The 19,712-nt window shown below is 42.5% G+C and overlaps 1 protein-coding gene across 5 annotated transcripts in view; it reads right to left on the bottom strand.

Annotated features, from left to right (window-relative positions):
• Window positions 1-288: 288 nt before the first annotated feature.
• Window positions 289-19,712, bottom strand: part of WWP1 (WW domain containing E3 ubiquitin protein ligase 1) — a 258,360-nt gene continuing 238,936 nt past the window's right edge. For all 5 annotated transcript variants that reach the window (XM_030216171.1, XM_030216177.1, XM_030216185.1 and 2 more), the window contains 5 exons: window positions 18,807-18,927; window positions 9,715-9,819; window positions 5,283-5,379; window positions 4,676-4,748; window positions 289-1,248 (listed from right to left, as the gene is read on the bottom strand). In XM_030216171.1, coding sequence (XP_030072031.1) covers window positions 1,149-1,248; window positions 4,676-4,748; window positions 5,283-5,379; window positions 9,715-9,819; window positions 18,807-18,927 — 496 coding nt within the window. In that variant the 3' untranslated portion in view covers window positions 289-1,148. The remainder of the gene's footprint in view (window positions 1,249-4,675; window positions 4,749-5,282; window positions 5,380-9,714; window positions 9,820-18,806; window positions 18,928-19,712) is intronic.

Below are 19,712 nucleotides of genomic sequence, written 5' to 3'. Positions count from 1 at the left end.
GCTTATGTACCTAAGACATGAAAAATCAGCCATTCTCAACATTTTGGATATGAGACTTTAGTCTTCTTTTCCCAGAGATGGTCACATATCAGTCTCTCCAGATTTGTAACCACATCTGAGAAGAAATGTAAATAGTGAACCTTTGACACAGTTGAAAACTGCTGACATTAAATCGCACACTATACACTTGATGCTAGGGTATATAAACTGTGATGTACTTCGATAATAATTTCATTGACAGATAAAAATACAAAAAACAACAACAAAAAACTGTACAACAGCAAGATGACCTTTTTAAAAAAATTCTTTTCTTTTATTCAGGTTTCATTTGAAAAGATTGTTACCCAACAACCTCCTAATATTAACTTGAAAAAAATAAAGTGATTTCTTAACAATGTCCAATGAAATTCGGTATTCTGACATCCAAAATGAATTTGAAGAGTGGCATCAACTGATCATTCTCAATATGAATTGCATTTTTCAACTGTACAAACACTCTTGTGCCAGTCATAAAGGCTTCAATCATGACTGCAGTATAGCGAGGGAAACCAGCTATCCTTAAGGACTGAAAGATTACAATGTGCAGAATTTTGCATGTTCTATCATCTTATAAAGCCAGCAGTGAATTTCTACATACTTGAGATACTTTTTGGCATTAACCTTTTAACACCATTTAGAAAAGCCATGCAATAAACCACCTTGGGAGAGATGTTGCATAAGTAAGAACACAGTTGTTTGCAATTTTATTTTTCTGGACAATATAGTCAAGATGAAGTGATTCCAGACCTCCTTGGATGGCCGCAATGTTTCTTATATGTAAAGCTCTATAAAACTAGAGCTCTCCGTATACATATATATTTATACATATATATATAATTTTTAAAATAAAATATTTAGTTTATTTTTAAAATTAAAGTTATTTTCCTAGTCAGTCACTGTACGGGGAAATAAATAAAGTAGAAAAGGCTGAATTGTTTTGCATATCTATGTGGAAGATCGCAGACATTTATGCTTTCAGAGTTCCAGAAAAATATTACTGTACAGAAGAAACAGCATATATACAATTAAAGACTGTGCAATTTTACTTGGCTTGACATGAAATAAGGATGTTTTTTTGGAGGCAAAAGTATTTTCCTATACAATGCTGTCTATTCTTGTCCAAAACCCTCTGTCTCCTCAATGGCAAAAAGTAGCTTCTCTTTTAGTTGTTCGTAGCTTTTATATGGTGGTAGATCCAAACGATTAAAACTAAAACAACAAAAAAGAAAGCAATCATTTATATATTTGTTTTACATAATTGTGTTTTTATGACATCATTAAATCAACTATATTTCTAAAGAACATGAAACCACAAACATCTATCACACTTCTGACAAAAATATGGTCCAAACCACTTATACAAAAAGCAGCGATTCATTTGGAATATGTGATAGACTATATAGTTGCAAAATTATCTCGGTGGTATACAGTATCCAGAAAGTTATGGTAAAAGTAGTATAAAAAGATACATCATCACACTAATGCCTTTAGTTTGGAAGCTCTACTTGTGCTTTGGATGTATGAAACCCAGCATTTAGACATCCATATTTCATGGACATCCAAATCATGACTTTATAAAGCCAGAATATGGACATCTAAAACTGCAGCACATTATATGGCATGGGGGTGCGGTCTGGGCGTGTTTTGGGATGGACTAGAAAGGGACCAAAATATGGATGTTGGCACATCCAGGTTACAGAAAAGCACTCTGCTTGAGGAGCTGGCCACTGAAGAGATTAAGGCAAATCACCTTCTTACTTCTCCAGTGGTTGCTGTCCCCTTCCCTCCCCTGAATGTGAAATTAGCTAGGGATATGGGGCTCTATGACAGCTTCAAGATCTATGGATGTTCATGGTACTAAAATCTTTTAAAATCAACTTCATAATAGACCTCGTGTCACAAAATGCCTAGCCAACCACCTGGGGTTACCCCGTATCCACTTAGAGGGTCTATCCCCAGCATATCTCAGGTCCACCTGACGCTTGTGCTCTACACTAGCACCCTCCTCCAACCAACTGGGTCAGAACCGCCAAGTGATTTCTAGGTTCCCAGAAAGCACTCATAGACCCAACACACAAACCACCAGGATTCTTTATCAGTCCAGATAGCAGAGGCAATAAACTGAATAGTGTTTATTGTCTTAAAAATATTGAACAATGAACAAAAAAGTGCAATCAGCAAACAATAGCAGGTAACTGAAATATGGATCAATTATAAAACTAAACCTGGGAAAATCAGGACATATAACTGTTCAAAGAGCCTCAGCAAATAGATCCTACTCTCTTTTCTTCCTAGCTAAGACTGGGGGAAAAGCCAGTAAAATCCAAATGAAAATGAGCTCTTGGGTCAATTAGAGCCCAGAACAACTGTCTTTGAAAGTATACTGCAGACGTCCTTTCCAAAAGGCTTAAGCAAAGAAAACAGCCTTGGTCCTGCAGCAGCTTCAAAACATAAACTTGCACCACCTGCTGGCCAAACAGCTTCAAAACATAAACATGCACCAACTGCTGGCCAAACTAGAGAAATACACTTCAAGAATTAATTAAGGCAGTTTTACAGGTCTAAAAAAACACTGTTCTGTTACAATCTCCGTGCAGAGTTGGGGAGTAGCTTAATGGTTAGTGCAGTGGACCAGTGGCGTAATCATTCCAGGTGCATGTGTTGCATATGCGCTCCCTGTCAGACCGCACCCCTTGCCTGTGCCTTAAAATCATCTCCTTCCAGTCTTTGCTGAGGCAGTGGTCCTCATAGGCTGTCTGTGGCTTGCACCGGGGATTCTCTGTGAACCATTCTGCCCCTTCTGATACAACGTGCTGTTTTGTGAAGGGCGGGACAGTTCAAAGAGAAAGCCCCAGTGCAGGCAGCCTATGAGTGCTGCTGCCACTGCCTAGGCGAAGACTGGAGTGGAGTAAGGTGATTTGAAGGTATGGGGGTGGGGAGGGCATGGGGGGGGGGGGGGGTGCTCCCCCTGTTAAAAATGTAAGCCTACGCCACTACAGTGGACTGAGGTCCAAGGGACCTATGTTCAAATCCAGGGACAGAAAAAAACCTGAAAGTGTAATCAGACACTTCTAATGTGTAGCAAAAAAGAAGGGGTGGGGGAAGCTTAATCTGTTGTGGATGTTATTTCCATAAGTAACCACTAGTCCTTGCTCTATTAGCACAGTTCCTTTCTATGACATGAAAGTTGTACAAATAAAGGACATTATCATTTTGTTGTTTGTAAACACATTCTGTGCACTAGTAAACTTATGTGGAATTCCTTTTATGCTCCCTAATCCCCCTCCCCCCCATTCTTCTTTCTTTCTCTCACCCTCTTTCCCAATATGCCTGGGTCAGAGGTTACGTTTAACCTGACTTCTGACCATGTAAAAGGGAGTGGGAGGTACATGATCGGGTTTCCATAGGATCACTCCTTAGGGAAGGTGGAGTTATATCTGCTGAATCAGAGGGGCTGGGCTCAGGCAGGGAAGCGGTTAAATGCCCCGAGGTAAAACAGATCAGAGAGGCCCCGAGACAAAACAGATCAGAGGCCCCTAGGCAAGAGGTCTCCAACGGAGTAGTGATAGAGACCAGAGTCAAGTAGCCTCTAGAGCCGCAGCCTTGATTGAGGACTTCCCAGCAATGATACACAGAGAAAGAGAGAGAAGGCTGCAGCCCTGAGGGAGGAGTAGCTTGAGCCTACGCGTATCCCTAGGGTGGGAAACTAAGTAGTGATGTCAGCTTCTAGGAATTGATTATACATGGACAGAAGATTACCACAGTAGGAGAGAACTTTGCAGGATATTCCAAAAGTTATGAATTAAGGGACATGAGATGCCATTAACTGCGCATGTTAGAAGAGTATTGACTGGGGCTATATTATAAAAGAGAGAGAAAGAGAGACACTATTTAACATGACTAAGCCTGTGAAGTAACAGAGATGATTACTTTTTGGTACATAACGTACTTTTGACTTTTACCTGCAGCCTGTGTGTGTGTTACATTTTCATGTGGTCCTGCAGCCAGTTGCTAGCCACGCTGCCACACCATGTAAAATGTGTTAATTAGATTTTCTGCTATTTAATCATAAGGAACACTAGGCTTGGAGCTTTTCTCCACCCTGTCTAAACCTGTTTTGTATTTTGTTGTGGTTGAAGGGTTTCAGGGGATCTTCTGGCCTTCTCTGCAGGAAATGTATTATGATTGCTGTGCTACTTTTATCCTAGGTAATAAGTTGAGGGGGGGGGGAGGGAAGGAAAATTCCACTACATAATCACTTTGTGTGTTTTCTGTATATGTGTGTACATGGAGGGTTGCTGGCCATGATGTGTGGAAGAGACCACTACACATGCTCAGTTAGAAAAACCTTCTCAATGTTTCTAAGTGTTGGTGCCACCGAACGACATTACTTACTGTTGTGGCTGTTTTCATTCCTCCTGATGAACAGAGAATGTTTGTTGGCTAGTTGTTTTAAATCTACCATTTTAACAGAGCTTTAACACATGATACTTGAACACTGATTGCAAAATCACATAGAAGCTATCTAGAAAACAGTTTAACATCAAAGAAAGTGATTTCTCAATGTGTAAGAAAGAGAGTGATAAATTAAAAAATAAGAAGTTAGATCAATACTTAAAGAGTCAGCATAACTCACCAGGTATGACTTCTTGGCAGCCATGTTTCCTTACCAACTTTTTCAATACAAAACTTTTGAGGACCATTACTTCCTATAGTAAAGGAATAAAGACAGCATAACACTACTTTCCACCTGTATGAGTATTATTTCACAGCAGGAAGTTTAATCTGCTCAATATGCCTACAGCAATATGGTCACAATTTCACTATTCTTCTTTATGAATCAGTGGATTATAGAAAACAGCCAGAGGAATCAAAATAGCATCTTGGTCTTACCTCTGAACAAAGGAAAAATGAAATACTAAGCATGCAATATACCCACTGAACTTCAAGGTGGAATTATTGCTTATCTTATCTTAAAGTTTATATACCACTTAATTCAAACAAATGGTCCTAGGTGGTTTACAAAGTAAAAAGCAAAATAATGTACAGAATTACATATTTAAATAAAATGATAAATGAAAATAACATACAACATTCTAAATAAAAAAGCTAAACACTTTAAATCCTCACAATCAAGCAAAAAAAATCAAAGAAAAAACCTATAAAACATAAGATTTCTCAAAAAGATACATCTTCAATTGTTTAAATAAATTCTACAAAACCCTCAGTCCAATTATTCTTACCCATTAACTCAGCAAATCCACCAACTGGTAGTCGGCAGGTACCAGTGACAAACTGCATCAGCCGCAAGCGAACTTCGTTGTCCATCTCTTTAACAAACTAGACAACAGAAATAATCAAAAATTAAGTTGAACTATAATTACATGCTCTAACAGATACAAATTCAGTAGACAAGTGGCCAAGTAATTCAAAAATCGAATTTGACTAATAGTTCTCAACAGTGAGTAGCAACATGCCTATTTCACTTTAGAAACAGTATACCAGCAATCTATGTGGTGAATGTCTACCATAACTACTGATCTGGCCAACAGTTTAGATTTCCTTACTAGATGGGCAACTATGGGTCGCCATTTGTACTAGGCTGTGCATTTGATTTGCTATTCTCTAAATATAAAAATATTACATATATATTGTGATAAAGTCACATCCAGGATAGTTGGGTTAAGGCAGTTTCAGTCTGAAATACAAGTCCCAGAAGGCATTGCATGCAAGGAGCCAGGGGGTGAGCTGAAGAACCCGGATTGGACTCCTACTGCAATAGGGGAAGATATGGGTGTAAGCTGGCAGGATGTGGAGATGGGCTGCCACTAGGGGGAAAGAGAGTTAAGAAACCCTGTGTGCAGGAGCTCATCATTAGTCTAATGCTTAACTCAGCTGGTATGGGTGTAGGGGAAGCTAATGGAAGGAGAATGATTGGTTGTGAGAGCAGAAGCCAGGGGTTGATTAGGCAGGTGGGAAGGAGTCCCAGAGGAGAGAAGCAGTTGCAGGCTGAAAACCCGTGGGTAAGAGAGGTCCCTAAAGTACTGAAGCAGGCTGAAATCCCTTGGGTGTGAGGAAGTCCCAAAAGTATTTGCAGGCTGAAAATCATTGGGTAAGGGAGGTCCCTAAAGTATTGAATTTACCAGTGAAGCTGATGCAGGGTGAAATCCCTTGGGTATGAGGAGTCTCTAAAGTATTGAACTCTCCTGAAGGTAAAGAGAGTAGAAGGTAGAAACTGCTGCTTTGTAATTTAACTGTGATGATGAATTGAATGAATTGCTTCTATTTGGAATTGAACTACTTCTTATTGTGCATTGGATAAAGAGCCCAGACTGGAGCTGACTGTGAGCCTGTATTGAATCCTGGTATGTGCTGATAGCCTACTGCTTAAAGGGGACTATTTGCCACACACTTTCAGGTGACTTATATGTGCTAAAGATTGAAGGTGAATGCTGCTGTTGGAACTGTGCGTCAGGTCTACTAGAAACCTGCATGGAATAAAGTCCTTAAGATTGAAGTTGCTGGTGGACATTTATTTCTTGACTGTACCGGGAGCCCGCGGCTAGAGGAGATTGTTCTATCCTTGGCTGCACCTAGAGGAACCTGGTTACTATATATATATGTTGCTCTTTTTCTGTATATGTAAATTTATAAAGTTGCCACTCCTGCTTTGCGTGCTGGTGCCTACATGCATATTTGGCAGAGCCTTTCATAAAATAATAGGGGGAAATGAGTATGTCTTGACCTGGACATCCCAATTCCTACCACAATGACCTATGTAAAATGAGGCTTAAGATACTATAGTTGTATTATATAATTTACAAGCCGTAAAGCCCGTTAAAACGGGCAACATATTTGTTGTGAAAAATGTAATGAAATATGTGTGTGCGTCTGTCTGAAAGAGAGAGAGAGTGAGAGTGTGTATATGTGTGTGTCCTCACAGCACTGCAGCCTACAGCTGGCATAAAAAAAAACCCAAGGGGGGCCCTTTTAAAGTTGTGCTCTGTCAAACATAGGGGCTGGAGGTCCATGGGACCACCAGGCCCTGACTACCCCTGCCCCAAGCAACGGGGGCTGGAGGTCCGGCGGACCTCCAGTCCCCCAGATGATCCCCCCAGGTTCAGGGAGGGCTGGAGATCCGGTGGGTCTCCAGCCCCCCCAACCCCCCAGCAAATGGGTGGTGGTCCAGTCTGTGCCGACCAAGCTCCCCCCCCCCAGTTTCTCCCTTATATGGTGTGTAGCCCCACCCAGCTCATCCCAGGATGCACTGGGCAGGGTGCCATTTGTGGCGTCAAAGGAAGAGGAGGGAGGCAGGCTGCGTCCCTCCTCAAACCAAGGTAGGGGGGCGGATGGAGTGGCACCATCCCACAGGGACCCTTGCCAATCTGGAAGGAAAAACTGAACTCTGCCCCCTCAGAGGTTTAGAGAGTTCTGTAGAGATTGGAGGTATGAAATAATTAAAAAGGTGGCTGCTACTCTGACTGAGCAAGAACCATATGCTTAGACTGAGTCCTACTCCTTGGGTTTGGGGCCACAGTGGTACATTAGGCCTGCTGAGGTTGCTTTTCGTAGTAAAATATTTTGTGGTAGCCACTCTGAAGAGAGTGTATCATATGAGGAGCTTACAGAGAGAGTGAGTGCAAGAGACAGTGGGCATGATTAAAGATCTTTATTCTACTCTTCAGCTTCTTTCAGCAGTTCATCCTTCTGCACTGATCACGTCTGTTATGCACATTTCTTTTAACCAATACTGAATGAATGTCTTCATGCAAACTGGAATCTCTCAACCATGCCAGACATCTGTCTATATCTTCTGAAGCACTGTAAGCTTTTCTGATAAGGTGAGTACCACACTCATCATCCTTTGGCAGTAAAGAAGCTAGGTGGGCTTGTAGTTTTGTAGAAAGAGCAGGGAAGAAAACTTGCATTTTGTGAAAGACGGTATCTCCCTGCATGTAGAATTGATTTTCACATAAAGATCTTTATATGATTAAACCTAGAGTTCTGCGAGCTTCTTTGGTACAGGAAAATTTCCATAACATCTACCAGCTCCCCAAATTCATTTAATCGCTGACTCATATCATCAAACTTTTTATGAAGCCCTTAAACATCCGCATGAAGTTCACACTTGATGATTAAGACTGCCGACTTTAGGTCCACCATCCACCCCTGCAGCTTGTTCCGGGTAGTCAGTAGACATTGCTCTTGGAATTCCGAGCCAAGCTCTGACTCCTCCTTGTTCTTGGGTGCGCAGTCCTCCTGCTGCTACAGCTGTTTGCTCTGCCTCGTGGCCTGCCAACCCCACCAGCTTATATGCAAAAAGATGAAGGTCCAGTCATAATTTCTTACCTACCATCTGAGACAGGTGCCCTCCCAAAACTCATCACATAAGGTTCACCACAGGGCACTGCTGAAAAGTTGCTAATTATTGCTAAGGTAAGCAGAGGTGAAGGACGCTTGAGGTCTAAGCTGCCATTCAGTTGGGTGATACCACTTCCTCCTTGACACAGAGTTGCACTTCCAATATGACATCTAAATCCAATTTTGGACCTTTTACTGAAAACATCCAAAAATCCAGTAACAAACATGGCCATTCTCGAAACAGAAAAACATCCAACTTTTTGTTTCAAAAATGGCCATTAGCTAGATGTTTTTGTGCTCAGTGCATCTACGTTTATGGACATTTTGGAGGAAAAAACACAGTCCAAAGGAAAAATGCACAAAAAAAAGCCATTGGGATATATTGGGGGGGGGGGGGGGGGGGGCAGCATTCTTAGTAGACTGACCAGACAGATATCCCAGTAGAGCACTCTAAGTGGCACTGCAGTGGACTTCACATAAAAAAGGTCTCAGGTACACATCCCACCATTACTCCCTTATATTGTATGGAGAGACCTCCAAAACCCCAACTGTACACCACTACAATAGCCCATATGGCTACAGGTGTCACTTATACGTGGGTACAATAGATTTTTGGTAGGCTTTGGATGGCTCACACTTTCCATCACAAGTGTACCAGTTACAGTGGGATATGGGCCTGGGTCCCCTTCTCTACAGTGCACTGCACCAACTACTAGGCTACTCCAGGGACCTGCTTTCTGCTCTAACAGGACTGGCATAATATCTGAAGCTGTCTTAGGGGCTGGTATGTACTGTTTCTGTTATATCTTTGGGGTTGGGAGGGGGTCAGTGACCAATTGATAAGAGGGAGTCATTTAGGGCACTTTTTTGTGACTTAGTTGTGATTGAAACAGATCTAGACCAAAACATCTAACTTTTAGCCCTGAATGTTTTTGCTTTGTTCCATTATGGCAGAAGAACGTCCACGTTTTGGGAATGCCTAAATCCTGTCTCCAACATGCGCCCTTGTGATTTGGATGAACTGCAAAGAAAACGTTCTTAAAAATGGGTTTCAAAAATAATGATTTGGATATTTGGGCAAAAAAAAAAAATCATCCATCTGCTGTTTTGTGCTGCTTTTTGGAAATTTTTCTGTTTTGAAAATGAGCCCCATAGCTACTAAAATTTTGATGACTTTTAAAAGAAAAATGAAGCAATTAATAGGGTGAAGTTAATATATTTGCTTCACAGTGCTTTACGGGAATTTTGATTGGAGATGTCACTCCTGCAGAAGACCTGAGAAAGGGTAGAGATTACTTATACTGTATAGCATACCTGCCAGAACCAAATCATCTGTTTGCTGTTTCTTGTATAATGACGATAGACTGTGTTTCTTTGCCAGTCTGATAAATCCACCTCTTGCATGCCGCAGAGCATCACCTGAGGAACAAGCAGTCAGTTCAGCCATTAATATATTATGTATTAGATGCCTTAAGCTTTTAAAATCTTCACAATTCAGCAAGTGACTAACTATAAGAAAAGAATACAGATGTATTAACAGCGATTTGCTAACAAAAGCCATCAAAATAACTTGGTGAAAAGGAGAATCTCAACAGGGTCATCAAACTCCATATAAAGTAAAAAGTAAGAATGTGAAGAAGGGGAAAAAGACCTCAGTATAAAGCCAAACAACACATGTGTGGCTCAAAAAAAAGTCTCCACTGTGCATTTTTATTAAAAACAGTACTGTTAAATGAAAGACATAATCTCTTGGCTTAAGGGAACATGACTGGGGGGAGGGAGGGGGGAAACAAAAACAGCAAACAAAAAAATACAAGATAAAAAAATAACCTCATACTTATAATCCAAAAGTGCTACCAAATAGCAGCTAATGTTGTTAATGAATTTCATGTCAACCATAATATTAAAAGCAATGTTACCACTGCTACTCTAAAATATAAACACACAATACAGAAATAAAGGCTAATAAACAAAAACTGAAATCAAGGTGCCATCTTTTTATTGGACTAACTTAATACATTTGTTGATTAACTTTTGAGAGCTAGCACCTCAGGTCAAGGGTGAATCAGCAAATGATGGCAAGTCTAGAAATTGCATTGTTGCTAACCTGTAACAGTTGTGTTCCATAAATAGCAGAATTGATCGTGCACACACTGCTGGGATGGAGAAGCTCTCTTAGGGGCTGATGCAGAAAAGCTTGAGGTACACCAGTGTGCGAATGTCTCAGCATGTGGCTTCTACTGAGAACGTAACATTGAGCCTTGAAGAATACTAAATGTATTCAAATTGGGGGGGGGGGGGGGGGGGAGGGAGGACTGAAGATTGACGGATGCATGCGCACAAGGTTCCGTGGCTTCTTTGTGTGCATGTCTGAAGGAAAACGGAATTGCCAGCACACATTGGCATTTGTTATTTGTGCCTAAATATCAGCATCGCAAAAAGTTCAGTCACAGAAACTGTTTGTGAGGCTCATATTTAGGTGCAGAAGAGCAGGTGCCGATATGTGCTCTTATTTTCAAATTTCATATGCACGTCTGTTACTTCCCATTTGCCTTTGAAGCTTGCAGGAACTTCTTTATGGTTATAAAATATGACAAACTGGCAGTTACAGTTCAAAAACTGGCATGAGATCCGCTCCACGAACCCTTCTATGCTGCCCTGGACTTGATGAGCACATGCAAAAAGCTTTATGCCTTGATTGTAATATTTAAATGAGCTTATTACCATATATTTTAATATACCGTGTGGTCATATCTTCCATGTGAGTTAACTTGCATGCTCAACCCCTCTCTGTTTTCAGTGCCTAAGAACGTGCGAACCCTCCCCCCTTGTAACTGCATGTTTTTTTTTTTGTTACATTTGTACCCCGCGCTTTCCCACTCATGGCAGGCTCAATGCGGCTTACATGGGGCAATGGAGGGAGGAGCTGCCTATGCCTGAAGTGGGAATCAAACTCAGTTCCTCAGTTCCCCAGGACCAAAGTCCACCACCCTAACCACTAGGCCACTCCTCATGGTAGCTTTCTGCATCAGTCCCTCAAATAACAGAGCTAAGTGTAAAGTTCTGAGAATGTGCTGCCCTTCCCGCACAGCAGTCTCCTCAGTTCATACCATGGCTAAAATGGTAAGGCATCTCTCGGGAAGGTGGAAGGGAGTAACATCCCATTGAGGCTTTTTCATTTTCAAGCATGGAAACAACCATATTTACTGCTGCAGCCATATATCCTTATTTCCTCTAGAAAGGCTTAGGCTGTGACAGTGGTAGAAATCTAAATTTTGTGAACATGAAATAGCAGAAAGAGTTCCACCCAGACAGAGATGGCAAAGAGCTAGATTTTAACACTGAAATGTTGGGGCATCTTTGCAGTACCTCTTACCAAAGTTACAGATCATCTACTGCACTAACAAACAAGGATATTCTGAAAGAAGCTGCAAAACAGTCAGAGATGGGTCTGATAGGGAAATTGGAACTGGGAGACTTTAAGGCTGGTTATTGTGCTGATGAGGACAAAAGCTGAGAGTCTGACGAGCCTTGAGCTATGCCTGCACTAGCAGCAGTGGTGTTCCTAGGGGGGCTGACACCCGGGGCGGATTGCCGATGCGCTCCGCCCCCCGGGTGCAGCACCCCCCGGAACAGTGCAACGCCCCCCTCCCCCCGGCGAAAGAACCCCCGATCCCCTGGCGAAAGAACCCCCCCCCCCCCCGGGTGCACGCCACTGGGGGGGGGGGGGGGGGGTGCCGCGTGCCTGCCGGCTCTTCATTTTCATGCTCCCTCTGCCCCAGAACAGGAAGTAACCTGTTCCGGGGCAAAGGGAGCATGAAAACGAAGAGCCGACAGGCGCGCGGCACCCCCCCCCCCCCCCCCCAGCGGCGTGCACCCAGGGCGGACCGCCCCCACCTTGGTACGCCACTGACTAGCAGTGTAAACATAGAGACATTTTGAATCCATGTGCAACCAAGCTGTGATGCCCGTGTGTACAGATAATTGCACTGACAGAAGTCAGAACATGTTGGTAATGCCCTTAAACTCTTTCGGGATCTTTTCAGGTACTTGTGACCTGGATTGGACACTGCTGGAAACAGGCTACTAGGTTTGCTGGACCTTCGGTCTGCCCCAATATGGCAACACTTATGTTCTTATGTAACTATCATAATAAAACTGACTGCAGTAGAACTGGCTGCTTAGATCTGCACTTACAGGACATATTTTAGAAGGTCCAATGAAGATGGAAATGCCATCATCCTGCACTTTTGGCCTGAGTCCAAGAACGCCTATGTGTTTTATCTGGCAGCCTACAAGGAGCTCTTCAGCACTTGAACCCACTCCCATAACTACTCTGCTGGACTGGACCTTTAAATCCACTTTGCAGAGAACTGCTGGAGGTCAGTTCAACAGTAACATCTTTTCTTCACCACAAAGGTTCTGAAACTGGGGAGGTGGTGATCTTAGGCTCATAGAAAGACATTACATAGTAGGTGATGGCAGAAAAAGACCCGTACGGTCCATCCAGTCTGCCCAACAAGATAAACTCAAATGCTCTACTTTATATGTATACCTGACCTTGATTTGAATCTACCATTTTCAGGGCACAGACTGTAGAAGTCTGCCTAGTACTAGCCCCACTTCCCAACCACCGGTGCTGCCACTCAATCTCCGCTAAACTTCTGAGGATCCATTCCTTCTGAACAGGATTTCTTTATGTTTATCCCAAGCATGCTTGAATTCCGCTACCGGTTTCATCTCTACCACCTCCCGCGGGAGGGCATTCCAAGCATCTACCACTCTCTTTGTGAAAAAATACTTCCTGACATTTTTCTTGAGTCTGCCCCCCTTCAATCTCATTTCATGTCCTCTAGTTCTATTGCCTTCCTGTCTCCGGAACAGGTTCGTTTGCGGATTAATACCTTTCAAATATTTGAACGTCTGTATCATATCACCCCTGTTTCTCCTTTACTCCAGGGTATACATGTTCAGGTCAGCAAGTCTCTCCTCATACGTTTTGTAACTCAAATCCCATACCATTTTTGTAGCTTTTCTTTGCACTGCTTCAATTTTTTTTAATGCCATGCTGGCAGAAAAGGACAATTAAAATCTGGACTCCCTAGTGTATTATGAGCCTTCGAAAGCTAATCAAGAAATGTATTAAGTTATGTCCAATAAAAAAGGTATCATCTTATTTTCTTGTCCATGTTTTATTTTGTTTGATTTCTTTTCAAACAATGAAAAACATCAGAGAAAGTATAGAGATTAAACTTCTAGACAGAATCAAGAGTGCTTTGTTTTCATATCCACTCTGTGAGTCTAAAACACAAAACTGAGGTACTGAAGAGACTGCTGTGCACAGGAAGAGCCATGCATACTCAGAACTTTACACACAGTTCTGAGCTCTGGGAGAGCTGTTCCATCTGGTGATGTGCAGTGATGGTACCCAGTTGTGTGTCTGATTGATTCCTGCATGTCAATGGAAAATAAGCTACTCATAAAAAGTATTCTAACACAGTCTGATGCAAGGTTGGTGGAGGTAGGAGGAGGTGAATTGATGGGCATCAGAAAGTGACAGGCAACAGAATCTTAAGGCTCATAATGCACTAGGGAGTCCAGATTTTAATTGTCCTTTTCTGCCATTTCCAGAGTATTAGATCATTTTAACTCCAAGCCATATGGTTCCTGGATTGTTTTAAGTTTCCACTCAGTATCCTGGCCACCTAGCAGAAATTAGACATATTTATACTGTATGCACCTGAAACGTGTAGGGACTGACTAAGCAACAGCTCAGCTAACATGTGAATGTAATCCATTATGAAATATTCCTAAAAAGGCCTTAAACCATGCCCCACTTAAGCAGATGCCATTTCTAGTGTTATTATCTTAGACAGTAAATGATTTTGTTGAAAATCTGCTCTAGCCTTCTAATGTTTCTGGTTCATTGCAAAAACAATCTTATAATGCTTTAAAGCAGTAGTCCTATTAACATTATTTCAATTAATTTAATCAGAAAAAAAAGCTTCCTTTTTTAACAGACACACCAATTGATCTCTGGCTTAGCCTTTACTTCTTTGCAACTATGGATCTCTGTGCTTATCCCAAGCTTCCTTTAATTGTGCTTACCTCTATCACATCCCCAATAGACTATTCTATGCTTTCATAGTGATAAACTGGTTTTTGTTTTGACCTAGAAGATTTCTCTGGTGCCAAGAGTCTTCATTTGAAACTACAAAAGGATTTCCACCCTATTTTATAGCATCCTCCTTCCCCAAACATATCTAGTCTGGGGCCATGCACCAAGACTCCTTCCGGAACCTGCAATCATGAACCCTTGTAACCCTTAAGCAATGACCAAAACTCTCTTCTCCTGTAAACACTATCTGAGCCTCCTCAGCTGCCGCTGATCTAGCAAGCGGAAGACATAAGAAGAGGTGGCAAAAGTAATCATGAAGCTGACCAACAATGCTACTTGAGGGTTCCAGTAAGATCACAGAAACTAAGATTGCCTCTTCTCTGTGATACTGTTGGATTCAAGGGGTAAAATGAAATCCATTATCATGGCAAGCTGCCACATTTTATTGTTGGAGGTCAACAGGCAAAGGAATTCAACCAGAGAAGTAAAGGCTTAGGGGCCCTTTTACTAAGCTGCATAAGCGTCTACTGTGAGGAACCCCTGAGGGTCAGGGAAGAAGGGATCTGGAAGAGGAGAAAGATGGGTAGGTTTCATATCCGGGATTCCAACTACAAGTCCCAGGATCCTAGGGTCTGGGAAGCCATGCCCCCACGGAGGCATAAGTATCCCAAGAGGTGGAGAAGGGAGGAAGACTACAGTTCTCAAGAACCCCTGCAAAGCCCTGGGGCCAAGCAAAGGGAGTAGCAAGGGAACTACAAGTCCCAGGATCCCGAGGGAGAGGAGGGGGATTGGCTGAGGAGGAATAATCAGGAGGGAGAGGACCAGCTGGGGACCATAAAGGGAGAGGAGCCCATGGAATGGAAGGTGGAGAAAGAGGTCAGAGAGGAGATCCAAGCCAAAGATGACTGGGGAAGTGAGCCCATGGAGATTGCTGCTCTAGCTCAGGTACAAGGGAAGAAGTTGAAAGGCTTCATAACAAACCTTCTTCAAGGCTGGGGAAAGCTTAGAGGAAAAGTTAAGCAGCTGTTCCACTCAAGGGGGAGAGAGATGCCATGCTGTAAAGCAGTGAATGATTTCAGCTGTGGCCAGAAGTCAGATCGGGCTGGAGAAACAGGTAGTGACTTGAACTGTGTCCATGAACCTGGCCATGCTGGGGAGGCAGTGAGTAATTTAAACTGTGTCCAGAAGTCACGCCATGCTGGGGAAGCAGTGAGTAATTTAAACTGTGCCCAGAAGTCACGCCATGCTGGGGAAGCAGTGAGTGATTTAAACTGTGCCCAGAAGTCACGCCATGCTAGGAAGCAGTGAGTGATTTAAACTGTGCCCAGAAGTCACGCCATGCTAGGAAGCAGTGAGTGATTTAAACTGTGCCCAGAAGTCACGCCATGCTAGGAAGCAGTGAGTGATTTAAACTGTGCCCAGAAGTCACGCCATGCTAGGAAGCAGTGAGTGATTTAAACTGTGCCCAGAAGTCACGCCATGCTAGGAAGCAGTAAGTAATTTAAACCGTGCCCAGAAGTGGTGCCATGCTGGGGAAACAGTGAATGACTTGAACTGTGTTCAGAACACTGCCATGCTGGTGAAACAGTGAGTGATTTAAAACTGTGTCCAGGAATTAGGCCATGCTGGGGAAGCAGTGAATGATTTAAACTGTATCCAGAAACTGTGGCCGGCGGGGGGAGGGAACAAGGGGTGATAGGTGTTGTAACCAAGGACTGTGTCTGGAAGAGGAAATGTCTTGGCCTTGCTGATGGAATAAAGCGGTTTTAAGCATATTTTTGGAGTCTGCTTCTGGGAGTGCTGTGTCCAGGGAAGGGCCCTTCCAGGGTCAGCCAAGTTCATATTTGCAGGAAGGCCTGAAGGTGGTGGCCTGCTGACACTACGCACTCCCAACGCAAGCCAAAATGGAGCTACCACCTGACTACCATGAGGCTCTTGCGGTAATTTCATTTTTGGCGCAAGTCCAATACACACGTCTGAAAAATATTTTTTATTTTTGGGCGCGTGTAACAGATGCACGCCAAGTGGAATTTGACGTGCACAGGTCGTAACGCTAGGTCAATGGCTGGCTGTAAGGTCTCAGATCCAAAATGGACGTGCAGCAATTTTGATTTTGCTGCACATCCATTTTCGGCAAAACAATAAAATAAAATAAAAAAAGCCTTTTTTATAGGCGCGCTAGAAAATGGATTGGTGCGCGCCAAAAACCCACGCCTACACTACCGCAAACCATTTTTCAGCGCGCCTTGTAAAGGGACACCTTAGCTTCTAGATCAAAGCGTATGATAACTGACTCAGTTAAATGGTTACAGTTAGCTATCTAAATTTCACTAGGCAGCTATATATAGTGAAATTTAGATAGTTAACTGGGGGGGGGGGGGGCATGGACATCACGATCTGTATGGAAAACAAGATGATGCAAGAGCTACTTGAAAACACATGAAGATCAATTTATAGCACAAAACAAATCATACCAGTGAAGAGATTTAATATCTGGTAAACAGAAATTTACAGCTTGAGTTACTAATGTGCACACCTGCAGTAATGCATCATTTCACTGCAAGTCCCATTTATACGAAACATGGTTGCTAATAATGTGCATTAACTGCATTGGTGTATCCTAATGTGGTACTGAATATTAATAACTCTGCTAACTTGCTAAAATGTTTTTAAAAAAATCTGTTTTGATGCACAGAAGCATTGGGAAAAATCCATGCTCAGTGCTATTCTATAGAGAGCACTCCAGGCTGAGCACTCTTTGTTGAATAGAACTTAGCATGAATTCCCGTGCCCAACTTTGTGTGCAAGGACTTTACGCCAACTGAAACCCGGTGTAAATCCTGACATGCAAGTTGGGCGCACATCCTCTGTATTCTATAATACTGCGCCCAAATATCTGAAATGCCCCTGACCTGCCTATGCCCCTCCCCCTTTTGGGTTTCAAGCTATGAAACTCGGGCACCCATTGCACAGAATAGTGTGCAGGAAGATGCGAGCAAAAACCCTAATTGGTGTCCATTAACATCAATAATTTTGTTAGTGCCTGATTATTGAATACTAATGGCTTGTTAACCAATTAAGCTGCGTGCGCATCTCTGGATCATGCCCAAATTTGGATGACCTTTATAGAATCTTGGGGTTAGTGTCTAATTCACTAAAGCTTTTCTCCCACTCTGGGGCTTAATTTACTAAGCTCTACTAGGCTGTTTAATGCAGGAGTTACCGCACACTAACAGTTAATGCAGCACCTTAACAGTTCTGCATGGAAATTCCCACATTGCACAGCTAATGCAGGAGAGCATGAAATGGGCAGGGACTGTGCCTTACGGTTAATGTGGGGCATTTACAGCCATCTCAAGAGGTATAATTAATTGCAAAATGCTGACAGCACCCTCCCAATAGTTAATGCAGAGGTTAGCCGGTGGTGGGAGGCAGGTCTGGTGGTTGGGAGGCGGGGATAGTGCTGGGCAGACTTATACGGTCTGTGCCAGAGCCAGTGGTGGGAGGTGAGGCTGGTGGTTGGGAGGCAGGGATAGTGCTGGACAGACTTATATGGTCTGTGCCAGAGCCAGTGGTGGGAGGTGGGGCTGGTGGTTGGGAGGCAGGGATAGTGCTGGGCAGACTTATATGGTCTGTGCCAGAGCCGGTGATGGGAGGTGGGGCTGGTGGTTGGGAGGCGGGGATAGTGCTAGGCAGACTTATACGGTATGTGCCCTGAAAATGACAGGTACAAATCAAGGTAAGGTATATACAAAAAATGGCACAAGTGAGTTTATCTTGTTGGGCAGACTGGGTGGACCTTGCAGGTCTTTTTCTGCCGTCATCTACTATGTTACTATGTTACTATATATCACATGGTAACTGCTAAACCTTAGCACAGTTTAGTATAAAGCTTTCTAAACTGTGGATTGGGACTCCAAATGGGATCACGAAACTCGCGTTTGTGGTCATGACCTGGATGTGCTCTCCACAGGCATATCATTATTCTGCACCTCCGGGGAGAGGGGGTATCACATGATTTTATTTTGCCATGATCATAAGTTCACATCCACAAAAAGACTGATAAGTACTGGTTTAGTAAATGAGTACCTCTGTTTATAGAGGGGAAAAAAAACTTCATAAATTAGGTTTCTAGTCTTACTACAGCTAGAAAATTACTAGGATGAAGTAAAGAACTATTATCTTGCAATGTTAATGTCTTTTAGTTTGAAAACATCAACATGTACATTAATATTCCTTTAATGGCAAGGGGACAAGTAGTTAAGTTCGTATCAAACATACTTCTGACCTCTAATTCCTTTTCATCAAAGTACTGCAGCCATTGGAGAGGGACAACTTCATTAAAGCCATCAAGAAACGCTTTGGTCTGCTCTTCAACTCCTCGTGAAAACCTCCACTCTGCCATTAAACTAGAAAACAAAGTGCACAGTTCAAAATTGGTTGTGTTTATAAAAAAAAAAAAAAAAGAAAAAAGAAAAACAGAGAAATACTTAAATTTAAAATTTCTTAGTAAAGCAACATTCTCTTTAACAAGATAGAAAAGCCCAGATAGTAGTTTACACAGTTTTATTCATTTATATATTCAGAACCATATACTGTTTTTTTTTTTTAATTTGCCAGCAGGAACTATGGATCTTTGTTAGGAAGCATTGTTTTCACCTCAAGATGTGTTTTCCACACAAAGCAGGACTGATCAGGTACAGAAATGGGTGATGATATTGCAAACTGCCAAGACACAACAGCCTTCCTAGAGCTCAGAACAGGTTTTAAAGTTCTGAGCAAGCACAACCCTTCCCACACACAATATACAACAATAAATTGCATAGCTCAAACAAGAACACAACTGTTGGGAAGTGGGAGGGGACTGTGTGACTGATCAATTATTCTTTCTATGGAGGCAGCATGCAAGTGAGGGACTCTCAAGCTAAAGGCTGCTCATTTAGAACATAATAGTGGCCAATCCAGGTTAGAAATACCTGGCAGAATCCTAAACAGTAGCAAGATTCCATGCTACCAATCCCAAAGACAGCAGTGACTTTTCTCCATTTCTAGTTCAATAGTAGACTATGCACTTTTCCTCCAGGGACGTGTCCAAATCTTTTTTAAACCCAGTTATGTTAACTACTGTTACCACATCCTCTGGTAATGAGTTCCAGAGCTTAACGATTTGTTGAGTGAAAAAATATTTCCTCCT

This window comes from Microcaecilia unicolor, chromosome 1, assembly GCF_901765095.1.
Source record: "Microcaecilia unicolor chromosome 1, aMicUni1.1, whole genome shotgun sequence".
Taxonomy (NCBI): Eukaryota; Metazoa; Chordata; class Amphibia; order Gymnophiona; family Siphonopidae; genus Microcaecilia; species Microcaecilia unicolor.
The sequence above is the reverse complement of the archived record's forward strand: the minus strand, read 5'-3'. Positions and strand labels throughout refer to the sequence as shown.